The sequence below is a fragment of the Podarcis pityusensis genome (genome assembly GCF_964106645.2).
Source record: "Podarcis pityusensis genome assembly, chromosome: 4".
NCBI lineage: Eukaryota > Metazoa > Chordata > Lepidosauria > Squamata > Lacertidae > Podarcis > Podarcis pityusensis.
Genome location: NC_138027.1, coordinates 56,217,246 through 56,240,659, shown reverse-complemented (window position 1 = coordinate 56,240,659; position 23,414 = coordinate 56,217,246). Strand labels below are relative to the sequence as shown.

The following is a 23,414-nucleotide window of genomic DNA, read 5'->3' as shown; positions in this document are numbered from 1 at the left end:
TAGAAGCTGGTTACCTTACTGCCTCAAGGGCTGCTTGTTAAAGGCTACTTTGAAGTGGGGTCTTGGATGGCTCTGGCCACGATCACCTTGCTCCTTCATAACTGTATGCAATAATGGTGACTAAATATAGTTGCTAAACCTGTTGTGTATAACTAATGACCTTTGCCATACTTCAAGCAGAAAGAAGCGAAGGACACCTCCAACCGGGTGTCTGCGGTGCTTCTTGCCTACAGTGTACTGGGTGGGCCTACTGTAGTGTTGATGATGGTAATGATGGGGTTTAACCACTTTGGGCAGGCTACTGGTAAGAACTTCATGCTCACTGAGTTAAATGTCATGCACTCTTGGCTGGGAGCAGTTCCCAGCACATTACAGGCCCTACCTCAATCAGGGCATGTGGTGGCTTGTGCTGCTAAGCTTTGCCCGTTGCAGCTCCAGAGGTCAAAGTAGGCAGCAGGCACCAAAGCAGGAAGTGCTTTGGGTGCTTTCTTTTGAAGTGCAAACAAATGAAATGGCATGCAAGCAGGATCTTCTCTTTAGGCCCATTGTGATATTAGAAAAACACAAAGGCCTATGCCTGGGGAGGGGAGCGGAGAAAGGCTGAGTTATAATGGAGGGATAGTTTCCTGATGGCCTATCTGTGCCATGGTATCAAACCCTTTGTATTGAGGTATAACCATGTTGCAACTAGATTAATTTGTATGGTTGATAATTCTTCTTTAAGTGAGTCTTTGGATACTGTTCTTTTCTTTTCTTTTCTTTTCTTTTCTTTTCTTTTCTTTTCTTTTTGCAACTTGTCATGGATTTACAACTGGGGGTTCCACTTAATGTGATTTGATTTCCATGGATGATGTTTGTGTGTCAGTGTCTACAGGTCTACAGGTTCTCATCCTTTCTTTGTGTGGGTCTTCTTTTCATCTCTCCGAAGGTCACTGCCTAAGAATGGAGGAGAGAGACATAATTGTTGACTCTTGTTTGTGTGTGTTTGTTATGAACTAGAGATTGCTTCTCTATAGTAGAGAGAGTTTTTCATACAGTAAACGCCACATAGCATGACTAATGATGAATGGCATCTCAGACAGATGAGTGTTGAGGCGGACAGGGTGTAGAGCAGAGCTGTATCTGAAATCCTCTTTGAGCCCAGAAGGCAGCTTGCTAGTTCAGAACAAAACAAGATCAGACCAAAGCCTCATCTAGTCAACCATCTTGTTCTCATGGTGACCAACCAAGTGAGCTTCCTTGGAGGGAGGAGATGTAGCCCAGTAGTGGGTAAGATCACAGTATGTGCATGTTGTGGCTACCGTTCTAACTTCGTAAGTGTTCAGAAGTATCTCTGTATTTGTGTTTGGCCTATGCTGAAATTTATCATGACTTTCTCACCAAGGTCACTATTGGAATATTGTTGCCATCCCCAAACTATTTAGGCTGTGAGAGTTGTAGGCTGGAACTGGGAGCAAGACTACTTTTGGGGCAGTCTGTTTTTTTTTTGGGGGGGGGGGTCTGAAAGAAAGCTAAAGCTATTATGCTTGAAATAAGGGCTTCGATTTTAATTTTCCCTGGGTGCAATTATTTTTAAATAAGCAATTCCCCCTCTTAAAAATAGATTCCTCAGAATTCTTAACATTGGAGAATGACTCCCATCCACAAAGTCTAAGACAATAAGATCACAGCATATAAACATCTGTGTGCTGTGTTTTTTTATATCACATGAGCCAGGTTGCCATGGGCAACTAAGGCACAACTTTATTGCTTTTTAAAGCTAGATAATATCTAGGCAATTACAGTTCTGCATGGGACCTTTGAGAATTGGACACAGCACAGCAAAGTTTCTGCCTACTCCTTTCCACCAGCTGCTCTGCGTTATTATTTCACACCAGCTAGGTCCACTCAGAGCACTGCACTGGGGAGGGTAGTAAAATAGCAGCAGCAGCAGCATTGGGAAAGGGAGTGCTAAGATTTATCAAGGATTTCCCCTTGACATCATGTTGTAAAATTTAACTTGGTTAGTATCAGGAATGTGGCTTGCTGCACATTTGGGTAGGAGCTGGGGATCTCTGGAAACAGCTCTTCTTTGAGAACAGACTGATGATGATGGTCAATCAGCTGCAAAGCACTTAGCCCTGCAAGCCTTCACAATGTAACAGGAAGCCGCTTGGTTCCTTGTAAAAAGAAAAAAGAAAAGCAAAAGCAAAATTAAGCCCTAAAAGCTTTTCCGGTGGGTTTTCTTTTTTAATGGCAGTAAATAGATTGACACCTTTTCATTATGTGGCAAAATGCCTCAGTTAAATGCAAGTTGGCAGAGAAGTTATTTTCAAAAATTTCTCATTATTTCCATTTCTCCTTGTGCTTCTTTGTTCAATAAGTCAATCCCTATTCTCTGTCTTTGGTAAGATTGCTTCTCTGGAGCCCTTTTACCAATCCTCTTGCTGCGGCCCTGCCGATATTGTGGGCTCCCCAACTCCCATCAGCCCAGCCAGCATGGCCAGGGGTCAGGGATGATGGGAGCTGCTGTCCCACAACATCTGATGGCTGCCCAGCTCCTCATCCCATGTATGTATATATGGTAGTATTTCTCCCCCTTTCCCCTTTGATCCAGTTGCCTTTTGAGTCATAGTCACGGCAGAGTACAATCCACAAACTCAAATCTATTTTTGCTTTTATGCTTAATCATGGCTTAGATGTCACTATGACAGTCATGCGGTATGTAAATAAAGTCTTTCACTTTCCATTTGCTGTGATGACTGAGTCTCAAATATTGAATGGGGTACTTTGTTTTTCTTCTTTTGAATTAAAAAGGAAACCAGGTTGTATCACTATTTGTTGCAAGTCATCATCTGTAACTTGAAGAAACAGATCCAAATAGATTTTCATATAAATATCCAGATCTTATAAGATTGTGTCCTGACACCTATGGCCTTGCTGCTGGAACTGATACAGAACCAATACACAAATATTTTTAATTGAAATTCTATCCTTAAGTAGAGGAGTATCCGTAATCATGGTTGCACACCTTGGTAGGATAAGACTGAAGGCTGAATCAGTACTCCTATCTGGCACTGCAGTTGCAAAGCCAAGAGGAGCTCAGCTTGGAGCCCACTTGAAGAAGAGGCGGAGAGTTATCTTTATGCCACAGTTCTCTTCTCCAAAGAGACACACTGATGTTAGAAGGATAATGCAGACAGAAAAAAGTATTATAAGCAGGAAACTGAAATGTGTTTCATGTGCCTGAAAGTGAATGAGACACGAAGAGGAACAAACACCAAAGTATTTTACTTGAGAGGCAAATAAGGAAGGGAATACAGCTGAACGACAGACACTTTTCATTCAGTTATACCTAATAGAGAAAAGCATATTGTCTCCTCCTGTTCAAAATGTGTTTTCAAAACAATGAAATTAGGGAAGCCTTTGGGCAGTTTTTAGTACTTTAGAATTTGTGCCTCTCAGTACTTCAGGATATGCACAGGAGTCGTGTAAAACCCCCTCAAAACTAGCAGCAATTGCTAGGAGACAAGCAGAGTTGCTTGTCCCAAATGCAGATAACATATTCTTGCAGGTTGGGCTTGGGTCCTGTATTGGAATGTGCACAGGTATATAGATAAAGTTAATCTTTTTTTGCTGGAAAATTAAATAAGTGTAATTATTATTTTTGATAGAGATCTCCAGGTTGAGTATTTTAATGTCCTGATCATTTGCATATATATATGCAGTATATATTTTACTGACTACTGTGGGATCATTATCTCCTCTCTTTGGAGTAATAATGAAGCATTTAACTGGCTTCTCTCAGGAAGTACATGCTAGAAACGTGTACTTTTAAAGCAGTGTTGCTTGCCTAGCAAGTTTTTATAATTGCAATTTTTAGAGTACAATCCTTTGGGTGTTATAATAAAGGAGATATATATTCGAACAATGCAAAGGGAACAATAAAACTTTCTAAGAGGGAACGGGAGGGATGCAGAAGAAGTGAGGTGGCGTACCTTAGGGGTTCCTTTAAAAGCTTTTCTGATTGATTACATATATTTAATGGATCACCTGATCTGCTGCCATGGATTTTGTCCGGCAGGTAGGCTGTGCACGTACTGAACCTTTAAAGCATATTCAAAATACATCCTTTCCCACAAATAATTCTGGGCTAGTTTACCTCTCACAGAGTTAGTTCCCAACAACCCTTAACAATCTACATTGCCCAGAATTCTTTGAGGGAGAGAATGTGTTTTGAACATGCTTTAAAGCTAAAGTGTGTACACAGCTGTAGTCTTGCTGCTGATTGGGGGAAATCAAGTGGAAAAAAATACTATCTATCCCCCATACAAAGTATGCGCAGGCTGATTTGGAGTGTGACTGTTTACAGCTACTTATGCATTAGAAAATTAGATCCATATTGAAGACTTCTTTCTTTTTCAATGGTAGGAGTTTTAAATTTGGAAAATAAATAACATTCCGTGAATATTGGCCCTGATGGAATTTGCTAGTCATTCAGCATTCTGGATAGTGAGAAAAGTGTTAATTCAGGAGAAATACTTTTAGCCGCATGGGCTGCTCCGTTAACTGCTTAATGTTAGTCTGAAAAACTAAGGGAAAATTAGAATTATGGAATTGGAAAGAAGCCATTTCACATTTTCAAAACCACCTTCACTCAGTGTACAGACATTGGGATTGTGCATGCTGACCTCCTCAGATTCAGTGGGATATCTGAAAAAGGTTTCTGCACATTGATAGCTATATGCATATGGATCTTCAATGTGCTCAGTATCTTGTAGATAAAGCTGGACGAGTGCAAAGGTCCCTTCCAGATGTTTTGCTGAATGTGCAGAGGTGGTGGGGGGACATTATGAGGGCATCTGAAGAGAGCTAGATGTCTGTGTTACTCTAGACATTATCTCCTTGGGTGATAGGTTAAAGGTAAAGGGACCCCTGACCATCAGGTCCAGTCGTGGACAACTCTGGGGTTACGGCGCTCATCTTGCTTTATTGGCCAAGGGTGCTGCCGTACAGCTTCCGGGTCATTTGGCCAGCATGACTAAGCCACTTCTGGTGAACCAGAGCAGTGTACGGAAATGCCGTTTACCTTCCCTCTGGAGCAGTACCTATTTACAGTGGTGCCCCGCAAGACGAATGCCTCGCAAGACTGAAAAACCCGCTAGACGAAAGGGTTTTCCGTTTTTCGATGCGCTTCGCAAGACGGATTTCCCTATGGGCTTGCTTCACAAGACGAAAACGTCTTGTGAACCTTGCGATTTTTTTCGCTCCCCCCCCTTTTTCTAAGCCGCTAAGCCACTAATAGCCTTTTAGCCGCTAAGCCTTTAATAGCCGCTAAACCGCTAATAGCGCTAATCCGCTAAGCCGCTAATAGGGTTGCTTCGCAAGACGAAAAAACCGCTAGACGAAGAGACTCGCGGAATGGATTATTTTCGTCTTGCGAGGCACCACTGTATCTACTTGCATTTTGATGTGCTTTTGAACTGCTAGGTTGGCAGGAGCAGGGACCGAGCAATGGGAGCTCACCCCGTCGCAGGGATTCGAACCACCAAACTTCTGATCAGCAAGCCCTAGCCTCTGTGGTTTAACTCACAGTGCCACCCGCGTCCATTTTGGGTGATAGGTTAGGATTAGATATATTTCGGAATTTTAAGCCCATTGATTTTTAGTGTGTCTACTCTTACCACTTTGTTAGATACCTCCATTGTGTTAAGACTGAGATGAAAAGGTACAAAAGTGAGATGAACATGTTTGTCCTTTATTATATTTAATCAAGGAGAATAGATACATATCACTGGGGATAATGGAACAGGACCTTGCCAATAAAAGCTTTTGACAAGCTGTTCCCTGTGCTTAGAACTTGAGCAATGTCAAGTGAGTGCAGGTATCTTTCATCGTTGTTCAATTATGCACATGTGGTGTCCTCTGACAGTTTAGTAGTCCTCAATGTGAAGAAAAAATTGAGAATATTTGATAGCTAATATTCTGAAGCCCTCTTCATGCACTCGGTGTGAATATGTGTGGTATAAAATTTGGAATGGAGGAAAAGCACACACACAGGTCCTGCCACCAACATCTCTGTGCATGCTGGTTCCTCTTTCAGACTTTCCTGCATTGAGATGGAACATCTAAAGTGGAACAGAAGTGTGTTCTCGTGAATCCCCTTAGATTCCTCTTTTTGACCGGGACCCCTATTAAGCAGGATTCCTGATCACAAGGATGATTCTAAGCAAGTTCAGCTTAATGTGCTTAGGACCTCCCTTCAGACCTTTCCCTCTCAATGCAGTAAAAACCAAAATGAGGATATTTCAGGAGGGGCTTGGGTGCATTGCCTCCCCCCCTTTTTTGCCCACACACATTCAGGTGAACTCTTGAATAGGGCTACTGTACCTATCCAATTTAGAATGCTAGTTCATTCCCCTTTCTGTTTACTTGGCAAACAAGGCATAAAGCAGGGAAGAACTTCCTGAAACAAACCTCTGTTCATACAGAAGTTGGAGGCCACTGGCTTTCTCTTGTCCACAGCAGAAATCAGTGGCGTAGCGTGGGTTGTCAGCACCCGGGGCAAGGCAAGTAATTTGCGCCCCCTAACCCGTGGATTTTAGCACTCGAGTGCGAGCGCCCCCCCCAGGTGTTGCGCCCGGCCCCCCTGCACCCCCCCACGCTACGCCACTGGGGCTGGGGGCGAGCGAAGGAGCCAAGGACCCCCCCAAAGGCTCAGCAGGAATTTATTAAATTTATTATTTGCGGAGCCCCCGCGGGCCGAGGCAGCCGAAGCCCCCTCCCCTCAGGCGCCTCCCCACCCCCTCCTCTCCTTGGGCTGTAGGTGGAGCTCCAGATCCGGGCTTGGCGAGCGCCTCTCCTCCTCCCGGCCGGGTCCGGGGGCTTCCAGCCGTGCTCCGTCCTCGCCCCCCCCCCCCGCGGTTGAGACTTGTGCTGAGAGCCGGAGCCAGCGGCGCCCCCTTCTGCCGGGAGACCCTCGCCCGCCCGCCGGCTTCCTCTCGGAGGGTTTTGGGGAGCGCAAGGCGCGGCGAGGCCCCTCGGAGCTCTCCTCCCTCCCAGTCAGCAGAAGCAGCCGCCGCCTGTGGCTGGGCCGAGGGGATGGCGGCGGCGGCGGGGTGCGGAGGCTGCCCGTGCCCGGCCAGGCGTCGGTGGCAGCGTCGGCGCTGCTGCAGCGGCTGCTCCTCCTGCGAGCAGTGAGTGGAGCGCAGTCGCAGCGGCGGCGGGGAGCGCGCACGCGCTAGGGCGTAAGGCTGGCGGTAGCGGCGGGGAGCCCGGCGGAGGAAGGAACTTGTCCCTTCCCTCTGGACTCGCGCCCCCCCCAATGTTGCGCCCGGTGCGGCCGGCACCCTTGGCACCCCCCACGCTACGCCACTGGCAGAAATCTCCCTTTTCAAGTTCCTCTCCCATACAGAGCTTCCAAGATTTTTAGCAATGCAGTCCTCAAGGCAAATGTCATTTTATATGGAAATTATTGGTAAACTTTACCTTCCTTAGTTTCTATCAAGTTCCTTCCCGCTTCTTTCCCCACCATTGGACTCAGAACTTCAGTTCCTGGGCTTTCCCCAGCCAAAAGAGTGTCAGTGGCTGGAGATGAGTATGTAGTATTCACCACATGTCCTTTCCATGCTCACCGTAGAATCCCAGGGTCAGTCCATGGGATCTTCTGCCCCTGCTGCCATTCCCCTTTGCTGTAGCTACCTGCTTACTCCCTCATTTGGAGATGGCAAGTAAAGAAGCAGCTTGAGAACCAAGGATCAGGAATGTCCATATGCCTTCTGTCTCTCAGAGGTGGTCCAGATTGGGCCCAGAGGGGGAGTGTCAAGTAGGTGGGCAACAGAAAGTAGCAGGAGAACTGCGGGTGGGGGCTTGAGAGCCTCTTTCCCAAGGGGCTCCCTAAAACCAGGAACCAGCTTTCATTTAACATTGTGTGTAAACTTGCCTTTGACTTGGTGGTAGCTTTTATTTTGCCTGTTTGGTCTACAACCGCCCACCCACTTCCACAAATTCCACCTCAGTATTCAGAGATCTTCTGCAGTTTGTATCCCACACTAGCTGGAGCTTGGTGAGTTATGTACGCTTAGGGGCAAGAGTTGGCTGTGCTGCTCACTCACTGACACTCCCTTCCTCCTTGTCATGTCAAAGCACCCTGGTGTTTCTCTTCAAAAGTAATTATCTTAAAAGATAGGTGCCTCAGGGCAGTAATAGCAGCCACACCGGATGCTGGAAAGAGACCCCACCATCTGTTCCCACACCCAGTCTGTAGTATTGAGGTGGGGAGGAGAACTTAAGAAGGGACTCCAAGTCTCCTCTCCAAGGAGACTCCAACGCAACTCTCTAGTTTGAACCTTCTTGATGTGACTCATTGGTCCTGAAAGGCAACATTACTGCACCAGATTCTTACTTCTAGATATGGACTTGCTAGCTAATGACTGTATATTTAATTTGACTGGCTACCTAGCACTGATTTCACTTATTTTTCACCGTTCTCAAATGAAACTCTTTTCTAGGGCATCAGTATAAGTATCCCCTTCTGTCCCTATTTTAGGTAGGACTAGCACTTTCCCCTTGTTATTATATGTATTGATGCCTTCACCAATTGGGTGCCTTCCAGCTGATGGGAGTTGTAGTCAAAAGCAGCTGGAGGGCACCCATTTGTTGAAGTCTGATGTACTGAATTCTTGAACAATACTGGATTGTTTCTGCCACATACAGTTGTTTTGGCTGACACAGTGGCATATGATGAATTAGGAGGACTTGGCCTCATGACATCTTTGGGGGCATTTAGCAAATAATATAGAAAACTTGAAAATACTAGGAGTCTTATGGACGCTTTTGTATTTAGGTCACACATGAGTCTATTTTTATGTTGCTTTCAAGTAAGGTAAATGCAGTGACTTGAACAGACTTCTCATCTTGCTCTGTGTAGCCATGTTCAAATTACATCAGCTTCATTGTGTTTCCCATCAACAAAGACCATGATTGGATTCTGTTTATCATAGTGTTCTTAATCCTGGGCTGGATTCAATTTGGCTGCTGTTTGGGTGGGAAGCAACATCTCGTACAACTGAGCTCTTCCCTCCCTCCTCTGCACGCCCCACCTCTTGAGGGTTGGGGAAAGCCCTAGAACATGTCTGGGAGCACATGGTGGGAGGAGAGAGTCCTGTTGTGTGAGTGGACCTCATTTCTTGCATACACACATCCTGTACTTTGTGCTACATTGAATTCTACTCTCTCCCTTAGTAGAAAGCCTGGTCCTAAACTGTGGAATAAAATGTCTTAAAATGGGAGCACTAGCAGGCAATAGAAAGAGCTTGTCTCTAACAGGGCCTGCAAACACCACAATTTTTTTGTTGCAGTCCTTTACAAACTGTAAATTACAGCTTTGCTTGAGTTTTTTCCCCTATTGCTCCTTCCTATGCAGTCATGAGGTCTCTAAATAATTTCAAAACTATGGAATAGGGAGATTTGTATTGCTAGTCTAAAGTTTTGGGGCTGTTAGCTAGGCATCTGAATCTGGGAGTTTGCTCAGCGTAACTCTGTTTAGCCATGAAAACTGCTAGATGACTTTGGGACAAGTTATGCATACTGTCTTCTGCTAACCTACCCCATAGTTTACAGTGAGAATAAAATAGTATAACCTCCGTGTATGCCATCCTGCGCTTCTTGGAAAAGGTTGGAATGAAAATCTGGATAATAAGTCTTAGATACTTGAGAGATCAAGAAGAATCTTTCTAGAGCAGACCAAAGAGACATCCTGTTCTCACAGTGCTTAATCACATGCCAATCTAAAATCTAGGGAGTAGAAGCCTAGGAGAGTTCACTTCAGATCTGTGTTCTAACTTTTTCATCATAGTGCAAATAAAATTCAATACCATGATGAATATTTTAAGTGCTTCACAAAGGTTGTAATAAGAGAAGTTTTATGATACTCTTATCTATTTAACCTTTTTGTGCTGCCTGGACAAAAGGATGATTATTTATGAGCCAAAATTATGTGCATATTCTAGTTCTCCGTAACTACCTAAATGAGATTAGTAACTGTAAGACCATCCTGCAGCTTTCATATGAAACCCATTTACAAATGATTTTGACTTGATAAAATGTACACAACTTAGAAATTCCAGAGAAGTTAAATTTCAGCTCTGTAAAACACAGCAGCTGAGTTGCATATCGTGGTAAGCCATGCATAATGGGGTGCTGTGAACAGGTGAATCACTCCTCCTTTGCTCTACCCCACTAGCCAGTGGGAGGAACAAACCACAATCCTTGGCTTAGCATTATAACCAAACCCATAGATCACAACTGGTAAGCAAGAACAAACCTTGGCTTCAGATCATGATTTGTTTGGACAACAACAAACCATGATCTCCAGTTCAGACATAATGCTGTGCCAAAGATTGTGAATACATTAATGGATACATAAAAATGTATGCACTAAATATCAGTAACATGGAAGAATTTCCCATACAAAATTTGAAGCTAATAAATGGTTGAAATGCTATTGATGAATATAAACTAAAGTCCTGTACTTTGCCCTTTTTACATAGGGAGCGTATGGAACTGTTGGAAGAAGCCAAGAAGATGGAAATGGCAAAATTTCGCTACATCCTTCCAGTCTATGGCATCTGTAAAGAACCTGTGGGCTTGGTCATGGAGTACATGGAGACAGGATCACTGGAGAAGCTCCTGGCTGCAGAACCGCTGCCCTGGGACCTGCGCTTCCGAATCATCCATGAAACAGCTGTGGGCATGAACTTCCTTCATTGCATGTCCCCACCTCTGCTTCACCTGGATCTTAAACCAGCAAACATACTGCTTGATGGCCATTATCATGTCAAGGTATGTCCTAGGCCATTGCTATTTGACCCACAATTTTTTTGCGATTATCGTCACGATGAGACTGAAGGAGAGGTTTGTCTCTGGGCCTTTCAATGCAAATTCTTCTTTGTTGCGCATGATGTGAAACTTGGTTGTGAGTTCAGTGTCACATGTTATCCTTGCTTTATAGCAGGAGTGGGGAACCTGTGGCTTTCTAGATGTTGTTGGACTACAACTCGCATCCATACAAGCCAGCATGGCCAGAGGTGATGCAAGTTGTTGTTCACCAACTTCTGAAGGGCCAAAGGTTACCAACCCCTGCTTTAAAAGTTTGTCACTGTTTGCTAAACACAGTTACAGCTTTTCCCTTGTTGTTTTTTTAAAAAGAGTACCGGGGAAGGAAAAAAGCAAGACATTGCAAAGGTGTTTTTTATTTTTTAATCAACTTTCAGGAAATTCTATTGTGGTAGTGAGTAAATAGTGATTGTACAGACCAATCCCAACTCATGCCTGTAAGCAATCTTATGTTTATAACTGAAAGCTTTTTGTGTAAGAGGTTGTATAATAATGAGGGGAAATAAACAGGAAAACACATTGGGTTGATACCCATGTTTTTCTCCGCATAGATGGATAGTTGCAGTGTAGTATTACAAACCAACATCTTTCCTATATATAAAATACTTTCATGGAATATTTTAATGCAGGTGTGCACAAATAATCCTGAATTGTGGCATATAACAAACATCGTGTAGCTTATAACAAAGAGAGGTTAATTTGCCAAACGAGCTGCCCTGTTTAATTAACCATGGCTGTAAACAAGGAGCCTTGGTTCACATGTAAAACTAAGTCAGTGTTCTTAGAAATAGAAAGGAAATTCTGCAGAAGCCCTTCTCCTTGCCATAAGAGCCTGATTACTTGTTCAGACTTGCTGAGGCTCATCTGCAGTCCACTAAAACAAGGATTACTATTAGAGCTGAAAATGGATTTAATTGTTTCTTTTTAAACTAATTAATTGCAAAAATTTTGTTCCTGTGTAATGTGCTTAGTATCTTGCTACTTGTAGTGTGAATGAGAACAGACTGGTCTTTGTAAAAATAGCCTATGTTTGGTTTTGGAACATACTGATATGGTTCAGGAGGGAGTTGGTGTGTTCAGTGCTTGAAACAGCTCATTCATGTAGTGGGGAGCCATGGTTTCCCATTAATATCTGAACTGCACCCTAGATTTTTAGATAGCTGCGCAGCATTAAAGTTACAGTGAGGCCTGGATTCCTTGGGGGCTGAGGAGTTTAGAGCTTGTTTCTGTTCCCAGTTCAAAACTCCTTAATTTTCTAAAAATTCATCTTCTCAACCTTTGATGCTCCCCCAAAAAACATAATGGTATGCTACACTGCCAGAATAGAGGAAATTGCTTTGGTTACAGATATTATATATAAACATTATATTCAGTTATATTTATATATAAATATTCAATTATGACTACATACTTATAATTGCTGGTTCCATGCAATAGATGTTTTAAGTCCTATGCATTTTTATGAAAGTAGCAGAATACTTTTCTTTACTTAGATGTAAAAACAACAGAGCATCTTTTGGCACCTTAAGGACTAATAAATTAAGGTGCCACACGGCTCTGTTGCACAAAACAAAACAAAAACCCACCAGACTACCCGCCCTGGAAATGGACTTAAATGTGTTTCTGATTTTATTTGTGAGGTTTGTGTTTAGAATTTCTCATCCCAAAAACTGATTCCAGAGGGTTGGGGGAAACTCCATAGCATTTGGGGAATTTTTTTTAGAAGGGAACATAAATAATGCCCTTCTCCAAAAGAAAGTGCTCATAAGCAGAAGTTGCCTTTTGAATCCAAGTTCAAAGCTCTCCAGTCGCATAATATCTGACAACTAAACACACAGAAGTCATAGCAGCAGGGCTTACTTTTTAATCCAGCTTTATTACTCGATAGGCTATCCTTGGCTTAGAGTGCGGTGCAATAAAACTCCTTACCAATGACTTTTCTGTTCATTCCCCACTTGGCATCTTCCATAGTTGTGCTCTATAACCTTTGAAGCTGCTCTAGGTTAGATTGCGATCCAAGTTGTTGGAGTACTTCTAGTTGTGTGTTTGTTTGTTTAGCTTCTTTTTATAGTGCCTTTTATGTGCATGGCACTATATAAAGATGTCATCAGTCCCTGCTCCAAAATGGGCCTTTCAGTCTAATGTAGAATCAGGCAAGCAGCTGAGGAAGGGGGGAAATGGAGGCATGGGAAGAATGGTTTATTATTCCAGTGGTGCATCCTTTAATTTAGTTACATTGAGGCATAGCGACCATGGGGATGAGGGAGTGGCAAGTACAGAGGCAGGAGGTGAAAGGAAGCAGGAGGCAGTGAGTAGGACTGAGATTGGGAGACACGGAGGGGGCAGGTGTCATAATGTTCAAGGGTGTCTCCAGGGGTCTGAATACTCAGGGCACACACAGGACTCTTCAGAGCTTCTGGTAGTTGCTGGAGTTCTTGGGGGTGGAAGGAGCCATAGAGCAACCACCTGGGCCCACCCTAGCAATCCTGATTCGCTTTTCTGAAAACAGTTCTTGTAAGGGGTTATAACATTCCAAAATAGAGCTCCAGCCAAGACTATTTAACAGGCAAGAGCAGCTGAACGAGGAGTTCAGGTTAGCTGAAAATAGGTGTCCAAGCTGTGTTTTGCATGGAAATATGAGTGAGAGGACATAGCTTGCTGTGTCTCTCTTCCAGTTGCTTTTGTCTCTCTTCCATGGGGTTCAAAGAATGTGTGTTGCAAGTTAGTCACTCCCTGTAGCCGTTCACACATATATCTGCAATAATTTTAATAGCCTGAGATCACATTATTTGTAAAAGGGATTTGATACTTGGCTTCATTTCTCCCTTTGCCAAATGTTATTACCTGGTCGTGTGGGAGGCTACTGCAGAATTCCCATAGAACTTTGATGTTTGCACCCAAAGTTGTACAAAGGGTGAAAGCAAGGCCCTCAAAATTCGGCTAATCTGTGCATGCCTATCCAAACTGGTATCCAGATTACTGGATGGAAGACAAAATTCTAAGTACTACCTTGCTGCATTTGGCTGTACTGTCTGCCACCCATAGGCATGTCAGAAGGTGTCTTGAATCTAATTAAAAGCCCTTCTTTTATGACTGTATTTTTGTGTGTGCTGCATGGTTCCCACTGATGTTAATAGGAGTTGTATGACTAAACGCCATGCTCAGTGTTAGAAACTTACTTCAAAGCATCTAATTTTAAACCCACAAGACTCCTTCCAGAACGCAGCTCTCTTGCCAAGGCTTTGAGAGTCCTTGAAGGCACAACTCAGTTTGATTTAGTTGTCAGAACATTCTGATATGCTCAAAGCTGCAGCTCTACTTCTGGTTGTGTTCTGATTATAATGATAACTATTTGCTTAAAACAGAGACTTGTAAGATGAGTTTGCATGATTCATAATGCCAAAATTAGTCACTTTTGCACCTGGGTCCTCCAAAAATTTGTGTGCCATTGCATCTGGTCAGAAGATTTTTCCTCTGTAGCAGAAATCAAGTTATACAAAAGTTTAGACAATAAAGCTCTTTTGTCACTCAGTGCGGGAGACATTGGCGGGGGGTGGGGAATATCTAAAACATGAGCCTTTGGTAGTTTACCTTGCCCCGCTCCCCTTGGCTTGGCTGAAGTTTGAGCTGGGACTTCAGGAATCACTATAAAAGCTCTTGCTTCAAAAATATGTGAACTCAGGGTGTGTCTGAATATTTACATTCAGGGACAAATACGTTGAATCTTTCCCCACTTCCTTCTCCACCCTGAGCATCTAACTGCTTTGGAAACGTCTTTGCCGTTGTTTCCCATTAGATTACCCCCCCCCCCACCTACCCATACTGTCATTTCTCCTATCAGGCCAACTAACTCAACAACAACAACAACAACAATGTAAGTGCTTTGCAGTGGTGTGTACTTACTAAACATTACTTGCCCTGAGCTTCAGGGTTGGCAAATTACAAATGAAAATAAAGTAATCTTTAACCAGAAGCAGTCAGTAACCTTCCATTCCTTTCTCTTTCTTTTGTCTCCTGTTCTTTCCTCTGTTGCACATCATTTTGTTCCAAGTACATAACTACAAAGATTAATCTCTCTTAAAGTGATCCTCATAGGTGCAACAGTCACCTAACTTATAAAGTCACTCCTTCTAAGTATTTCCCTAGGTTTGCAGTGTCTTGCACTACATTCCTAAATAGCTAGAAAAAAAACAAGTGTCTGAGGAGGTAGAATAATAAGGCCTCTGCTTAGCTTTGTGCAGAAAGGCTTCAAATGTGTGGAACATTAACAGTTCTGTTTATGAGGCTGTTGAGTTTTGTGCCTCCTGCCAGCTCCCTCCCTTTGAATCTCCTAAGCAAAATCCTGGAAGAAAATCTATGGATTTATTTTGTTTTGACACTTAGACATAATTGGGTGTGTGCAAACTCTTAAGAAGTGCTTGCTGTTACTTGCTTATTCTTTCCATAGCCATCTGCCTGGTGCGCACCAGTTATCGCTTTCATTTCTTTTTTGGAATGAAGAATCCTTTTTTTGTCACTCCCTGGGTATGCAAAGTTGCTGCAATTTCTACAGGCAAACTATCTCTTTCATAAAATTATTTCCTCGCATAACGTTTAGCAGACATCAGCAAGTTCTCTTGCTTGGGAGGGACAAACAGTACTGATTTGTGAGGCTCAGAGTAAGCAGTTAAGCCCAACTGTCTCCAATGCTCTAAACCACTGTGTTTGTGCAACCACACATGCAGAAATGATTTTGCAGACTACTCTAACTGCAACTCTTTTTTTTTTTTAATTTATCAGATTTCAGACTTTGGATTAGCCAAGTGCAATGGCCTTTCACATTCACATGATCTCAGCATGGATGGGCTTTGTGGCACTATAGCATACCTGCCCCCAGAACGCATTAAAGAGAAGACCCGGTACTTTGATACTAAACATGATGTCTACAGGTTTGTACTTTTCTTCCTCAGTGCATCTATTTCTCTCCAGTATTTGCTAGTTAACTCTAGTAGAATTAAACTCTCGGGAAATTGATATTTTGTTTAACCATTTTGTTACAATTGAATATCAACAAAACAGGACACAAAGGCCAAGTCTTCAAAACTCGGGAGATACCTAAGGGAGTCATTGTAGCTTTAATGCAATTCACTTGTCTCATGCCAGCCAAAATTTTGATAAATTTTTTTTGAATTCCTTCTTGAACTGGCAAAACCAAGGTCACATCTGCATATATTTCTTGATTCTTTAGGAAGCAGTGTTGGAACCCAGTTGATCATTTTCCAGACCTCCTAATTTTCTTTGGTGCCATCTGGGTCACGCTGATCTGGGTTACACCTCAATATGCCAAGCCACTTGAGAGGCATTAAAAGCAAGGTTCATGCACTGTGTAACGAGTGCTGTTTCAGTGATCATGTTTCAATAATGTCCAGCCCAAAGGTGACATTGTCAGCAGGCTGTGGAGACGCAGTATTCAAGCACAATGGGTGTGTAACATCTCTTTCTGTGCTCCAAAAGTGAAGTTGATCAGCTGTAGATTCAGGACAAGGAAAAGAAAGTAATTTTTGTACACAAGGCATAATTAGAACAGGGTTGTTTGGAAGTTGTTGGACTACAACTCCTATCATCCAAGCAGGCTAGGACTAATAGGACTTGTAGTCCAATAAATATCTGAATGACACCAGGATAGATCTTGGTCTGGTCTACAAAGACAATTCTTACGTTCTTTTGAGACCCATTCTCAATTCTAGCATACCTAATTTGTATTTGATGGCCTGGGATGATTAGCACTAGAAAGCCTAACAGTAATCAAGAAAGAGAGAGCACATCCTATGATTTTTATAAAGTTAACATTAACTGATGTTTCTATTTGCAGCTTTTCCATTGTTATCTGGGGAGTTCTGACACAGAAAAAGCCCTTTTCAGGTATGCAAATAAATATTTGTTTAATGGATCATATTTTAGATGAGCACATCAAACGAAAGTCCTCCTCAAGTGTGTGTATGCCCACCCTGATGAGACTAGCCTTCAGAATGCCCAAGCTTCATCACTGCCAATTATACATCTTTTCTAGCTGCTTAACAACCACACCTTTCATGCAAAGCTTTGAGGAAACCTCAGCTATTATTTCTGCACTGAAAGCCAGACTGGAGACCATAGAGTGTCAGGCTTGATAAGGAACAAAAGGGTCATTGCATCTACCCTCATATGAATAGATGGGGACATGTTGCATCCACCAGTGTCCTCTTAACAGTTAGCCAAGCTGTTCAGATCTCAACATCATGTAAGTAAAGAGTAGGCAGTCTTTAACCTGAAACAATTATGTAGGGAGCCAGGCATCATACCTTCTGCCATTACCAGCTGATCCAGAGACCCTAATCTATGAGACCTTTGAGTCAGTTGAAATGCGTACCTCTCTCTTCTAGAAAGAGAACCCTAAGAGGAAAGAGGACTCTGATTAAGGTGATCTGTGATATTGGTCAGAGGCTGCTTCAGTTCTCAGAGTAATCTTGATTTGTGCCTTTTCCTTTGCAGAAGAGAATAATATTCTACATATTATGGTGAAAGTAGTGAATGGCCACCGCCCAGAGTTGCCAGCTGTCTCCAGATCCAGACCTCATGCGTGTAACAGCTTGATCAAACTGATGCAAAAGTGCTGGCAAGATGATCCTAGCAAAAGGCCAACATTTCAAGGTAAACTTTTTACCGACTAGTTGGCAAACCCAGTGAGTCATTTCAGTGTTCGGGACTATACAAATCCCTGGTAGAGCTCCACCAAAATCTTGTAAAAATGATGAATGCAAAGTATACCCAACCCACTCTTTTGCGCAGGCAGCAGTATGGGGCACTTCCTCACTACAGGGAAGGGATTATACAAGAACTTGTCTGATCATGAAAGTGTTGATTTAGATGTCAAATGATCTGGCTAGCTCCCCAAGTTGCTGCCTAGGTTTAATGCTTTGATCCTTAAAATCCCAGGTAAAATGTTAGATGTCTGTTTTTTCTTACTGTGTATTCCGTAGCATGAAAGAGGTGTCATGAAGAGTAAGTTAAGGTCATGTTTGATTAGCCTTAAAAAGCAGGTTGAAGAATCAGCATAGTCTGAAATGTTACAGCAGATGATTGAATGTGGTTTTACTGCCATATTGTAGTTTGTGCGGCTTCCTTATGTTGCAGTTAACTTTGCGGATAAGAGCCTTCTGCAATTTCTGCTATAGGAAGAGCCTTGCTGGATTTGGTTCAGCATTCTGTTTTCTTGAAGCTGTGTGTGTGTGTTTGCACAAAAGCATGCTGGGTTGGGGGTGCAAATCCTTCACTTGGCACAGCAACTAATCTTCTCTCCTGGTGACGGATTTGAACATGGCTCCATAACCTGCTATGTTGTGCAACTGGCATACTCTATTCCATCTCAGTAGGTTTTGTGGTGACATAATACAGTCTTTACAGGGCAGAAATTCTCCGCAGAGTTAATTGCTTACACAGAGGAAGTAAAGCACATTGGGGAAATATGTTGCTGTAGCAGTGGGAGTTTGGATCAACACCTTGATTCAAAAATTATGATAATGTTATATAGAGTGGTTGACCAAACTTCTAAGTAGGAAGCAATATCCTCTAGCAGCTGGATAGTTTAGTTTCGCTTATCTAAACTGGCCAGTTTTTGAGAAAGAGATTGTGGCATATGGGAAATATACACAGTCTCTGTAAATGATGCACATATTATTTGACCCATCTTCTACTAGTATAAATCTAATCTTTGGCCTTTGTTTTTGTTTTTAAGAAATTACTTCCGAAACAGAAGAACTTTGTGAAAAGCCAGAGACTGAAAACAAGGAATTGATAGTTCAGGAGGACACCAAAGATACTCGGACGTACCCCAAGGTATGTACTGTATATGAAAAATAGAGATAATTTGATATTGGTGCCTTCTTCCCCTCCTGGGTAACATTTGACAAACACTTTTAATTTATAATTTCCTCCCTCTTCCACCCAACCCCCTTTGTTCCAGGAGCTGCCTGGACTATCCCAGCTAAAGCAAGGGTCTGAACCTTCCTCATCTAAGGATTACAGCCTTTCAGAGTTGTTGTCCCAACTTGACTCGGGAATTTCACAAACAGAAGAGCCTGAAGAACTCAGCCGTAGCGCTTCTGAATCTAGACTTGCTTCCAGTGACAAGAGGCTTTCAGGAGTGTCCTCAGTAGACTCTGCCTTTTCTTCACGTGGTTCCCTATCACTGTCATTTGAGAGAGAGAATTCCGAAAGTGGTAAGGGTTTTATAGTTTTAGCAAACAATAACTTGGAAAAACGAATTTTGGGTGTGTGTTGGGACTGGGTGGCTGTGGGAGTTAGTGGTTTCTCATGTCCTATATTGAAGGCAGCTTTGCCATGAGATGATCATTTGTGGGAGGATGTGGCACAGCCAGCACAAAGTCCGCTCCCTCATTTTTCCATGGCAATCAGCTGGCTATGTGTTTTAAGATGTTACATATCAATCATTGCTCCCCCTCATTTTCATAGGCTTTCAAAGAAGTTGTGAGCAATGATCATGATGTCTCTTGGGGTGATACCCAACTAAGTCATATTCAGAGTAAGCCCATTGAAATCAATAGACTTAGGCTTTCTGTTGTGAAGTTAGCCTCCACCTCAAAGGGGTTGCCTGATCTTTATCTTGCTTGTTTGATAGCAAACCAATTGCACACCACAATTCTGCCAAGACCTTAAAACTGGGCTGGGGAACCTTTAGCACTTCAGGTGTTGTTGGACTCCATCAGTACCAGCCAACATGGCCATTGCTTAGGGATGATGGGAGTTAGAGTCCAGCAACATCTGGAGGGTCAGAGTTTCTCCAGTTCTGCCTTAAAACATAGGCATTTGAGGGTCAAAGGCTTCTTTCCATGAAATGTGTCCTGAGTGTTCCTAGGGAGATGATAGTATGAAGAATGCATTGTGCAACCTGAGCTAATTAATCTGCATAGGGAACACAGGCAGCTGTCAGGCTAGTAGTCCATCTAGCCCAGTATTATCTACTCTGGCACCGGCTCTCCAGGGTCTTTAGCAGGGCCATTCCTATTACCTGGTCATCCTTTAACTGGAGATGCCAGCAACTGAGCATATGATCTTCTACCACTGAACATTGGTTATAATTTTCATAATTGTGGCAGGAATATTTTCAGCTACAGGAATATTGCCTGGATACCTGAGTTTATATTTGTGGCACATCAAATCATATTGCAGTCAGATAGTTTTTTTGGTTTTTTTTAGAAAGTCAGGCAGCGTTGCAGTCAGATAGTTGAGGCACAACACAGAGATGAATGCTTGACCATGAGCTGGCCTTCATTGTTTTGAGAATTAGGAGCCTTATCTGCATACGAGGATTGGAGAGTGTGTTTTGTAAAGTCTATTTCATGACGCTGGACACCCGTCTATGCGTGTTACTCTTTTTCCCTGGAAAAGCAATAGAACTTCACTAAATTGCCAGAAGCATAATAGTCCTAGCTGCTTGTGTGCATGTGCAGCAGACACCAAGTACATGGGATCCTAGCAAGCTGCATGAGTAATGTGCCCCAAAAGCTGATAACCCTCCTACCCACAGCATGAGTAGTACAATCCAGGTGGAAGGTGGACATGTTGGCACCTGCCCAGTGTGCAGAAAGATGGGAGCGGGGGAAGAGGAGGTGCTTCCTACACTTTGGCTTCATTGGTAGCATGAAGAGTGGAGCTGCCATTTATTTATTTCTCTTGTGCCTTTAATGTATGGTTGTCATGGAAGTCTAATGTTGCTCTTTGCTTCTCCAGATCTTGGTTCCACGGACATCCAGAAAAGAAAGCTGGCCGAGGCGATTGCATCTGGAGACACGGGCAAACTGATGAAGATCCTCCAGCCGCAGGACGTTGACCTGGTTTTGGATGGGAACTATAGCCTCCTGCATTTGGCTGTTGAGTCGGGCCAAGAAGAGTGTGTCAAGTGGCTCCTCCTTTACAATGCCAACCCCAACCTGACCAACAAGAGAGGCTCCACACCTCTCCACATGGCCATAGAGAAGAAGAATAAAAGCATTGTGGAGCTGCTCCTGGCGAGGAAAATCAACGTGAACGCTAAGGATGAGGACCAGTGGACAGCACTTCACTTTGCTGCGCTGAACGGGGATGAGCTGAGCACCAGGCTTCTTCTGGAGAAGAACGCCTCGCTGAACGAAGTAGACTTTGAAGGAAGAGCTCCCATCCATGTGGCCTGCCAGTATGGCCAAGAGAACATTGTGCGCATCTTCCTGAGAAGAGGGGTTAATGCAGATATCAAAGGGAAGGAAGGCTGGGTGCCTTTGCATTATGCAGCCTGGCAAGGTCACCTGTCCATCGTGAAGCTTCTTGCCAAGCAGTCCGGGGTGAATGTGAATGCACAGACAGTGGATGGGAGAACCCCTTTGCACCTGGCAGCCCAGAGAGGGCATTACAGAGTAGCTCGTACACTTGTGGACCTGAAGTCGGATGTCAACATCAGAAACGCCTCGCTCCACACCGCTCTCCATGTTGCTGCTGAAACCGGACACACGGGCACTTCGAGGATGCTCCTCAACCGGGGCGCAGACGTAGAAGCGATGACGGCCGAAGGCTGCACTGCACTCCACCTGGCAGCCTGCAGGGGCCACTTATCGACCACCAAGTTGCTGGTTGAAGAAGGTGCCAATGTCCTGGCCAAGGGGCCTTCCAAGAGGACGGCACTGCACTTTGCTGCTGAAAATGGACATTGGGAAGTAGTAGAGGAGCTTGTCAGCCCAGAGAATGTAAACGACCCCGATGAGGAAGGCTTCACGGCTCTATATCTGGCAGCGAAAGGCGGACATCCACGCACCCTCGAGGTTCTGTTAAAGCATGGTGCCCTCACATTTCAGACCCCTCTGCAGACGACTAAACAAAATGGATACAGTGCTGTTGCTATGCTACTCGGTGAGAGCTAAGTGAACAGACTGCTTGTTTATGTCTTTTGACTTTCCATGGAGACTCTGGGAGCCTGACGATCAGGGTTTTCCCTCTGACTGCTCCTGTGTCATGTGTATGAGTCTGCTTAAATTTGCAGGTGAGTCTGGGTTCTATCCTGGCAGAAGCAGCATTGTTGATGTAGCAATGCGTTCTAATGAACCGAGGGAGCGTGGGAGCAGGAGCCATGAAATCCTGAGCACGGAGCCTGACACTTTCCTGTGATGTGCTGTTGAGCAAGCCATATGTAAAGACTCTATGTTCTTTCCCTGGGGCTTCAGCAGTGCGGGGAGTTGATCTGCCCTGAAGATGGTATGAGGAGCAATTTGCATTGCATTGCTTTAAGCAGACACTTGTTGCGTTCCGGACAGAGTCAGTATCTTAATATTTCAATCTTTCTCTTGTTTTTACATTCAGACAAATGACGGGGAAGGTGTCTTCAAACATCATGCTAGAATGTTTTTGAAATTGATTTTCCCACCCCCCACCCCGTTGCGTACAAAAGGTACTCTAGCAATCAAAATCTGTTTCACAGTGCGCAAGAGTTTGTTGAAAAAGAATGTAAGAAGTGCCTATTTCAAAGCCACACATTTCTGTGTCCTCAAATTGTTGAGCTTTCCTTTTACCCTAGTCAGCAAGTCTTTGCAATTAGAACTGTTAGCATTCAAAAGTTAACTGAAGGCAGTATTGCATAGAAATTGGTGATGTAGAATACACTGGTACGTGCGCGTGCATGCACACACACACACACACACACACACAGAGTGGGCCCACAACTTAGCGATTGCAAACTTAAAATGGGCTGGAAGTGGAGGGGCAAATAAATAAATGACGAGTGGGGGAAGTGCACTATTCCCCACTCTCCAGTTATTTATTTCCACCCCCACTTGTGCACCCAGTGGGTTTTCCTGCCAGGGAAAGAGCTCCCAGGGCCCTCCTGAAACCTTCCAAGAACCCAGTTAGCAGCCCTGTGCCCCACAGGGCAGGAGGGGCATTCATGGGGTTCCTGACTTTACACGAGGCTGCCTTTGCATGTGGACCCCCGGAACCAAACCCTTGCGTAGGTGGCAGGCCCACTGTAGAGGCACACACAAGGTGTGTTTAAATTTCTTAAAATGATTTTGAATGGTTGTAGTTGTTAAATGGTGTAGATTATGAACCACGTGTACAGTACTGCCTTGCCTTCTGAATTTTGCTGTGTTCGGTAGCCTAATTTAAAGATATACTGTGTATATATAGTATTTCAGTTCGTTGTGCCTCTTTTTCTACTGCAGAAAGTTGTGCCTCTTCAGACATGGGTATGTTTTAATACGCCTTTTGTAATGTTCATAATTTTTTCAAGTGTTCAAATAAAGTCTGGTTCATCCATTTAAAAAAAGCTGTGGTTTGCCTTTAAAATGGTGTTTGAGATAAACTGAATTGTGGATGTACTGTGTTCAAAGGGCAAAAGCATTTCACAATCTTGATCTTGTTTCTCCTCTCTCCCTCTCTCTGTGACACACACACCCCACTGCCACTACCACTACCTATATTGCACCCAATCTGCATTTTAGCAGGAAGCACAGCTGTGGGCCAGGGCTTTTCAATGAACC

At 43.6% G+C, this 23,414-nt stretch overlaps 1 protein-coding gene across 2 annotated transcripts in view; it reads left to right on the top strand.

Moving 5' to 3' along the window:
* Window positions 1-23,200, top strand: part of RIPK4 (receptor interacting serine/threonine kinase 4) — a 28,949-nt gene extending 5,749 nt beyond the window's left edge. For both annotated transcript variants that reach the window (XM_081002836.1, XM_081002835.1), the window contains exons 2-8: window positions 10,530-10,821; window positions 15,655-15,803; window positions 16,727-16,776; window positions 17,386-17,544; window positions 18,629-18,729; window positions 18,857-19,112; window positions 20,644-23,200. In XM_081002836.1, the coding sequence (XP_080858962.1) occupies window positions 10,537-10,821; window positions 15,655-15,803; window positions 16,727-16,776; window positions 17,386-17,544; window positions 18,629-18,729; window positions 18,857-19,112; window positions 20,644-21,803 (2,160 nt within the window). In that variant the 5' untranslated portion in view covers window positions 10,530-10,536 and the 3' untranslated portion in view covers window positions 21,804-23,200. The remainder of the gene's footprint in view (window positions 1-10,529; window positions 10,822-15,654; window positions 15,804-16,726; window positions 16,777-17,385; window positions 17,545-18,628; window positions 18,730-18,856; window positions 19,113-20,643) is intronic.
* The last annotated feature ends 214 nt before the right edge of the window (window positions 23,201-23,414 follow it).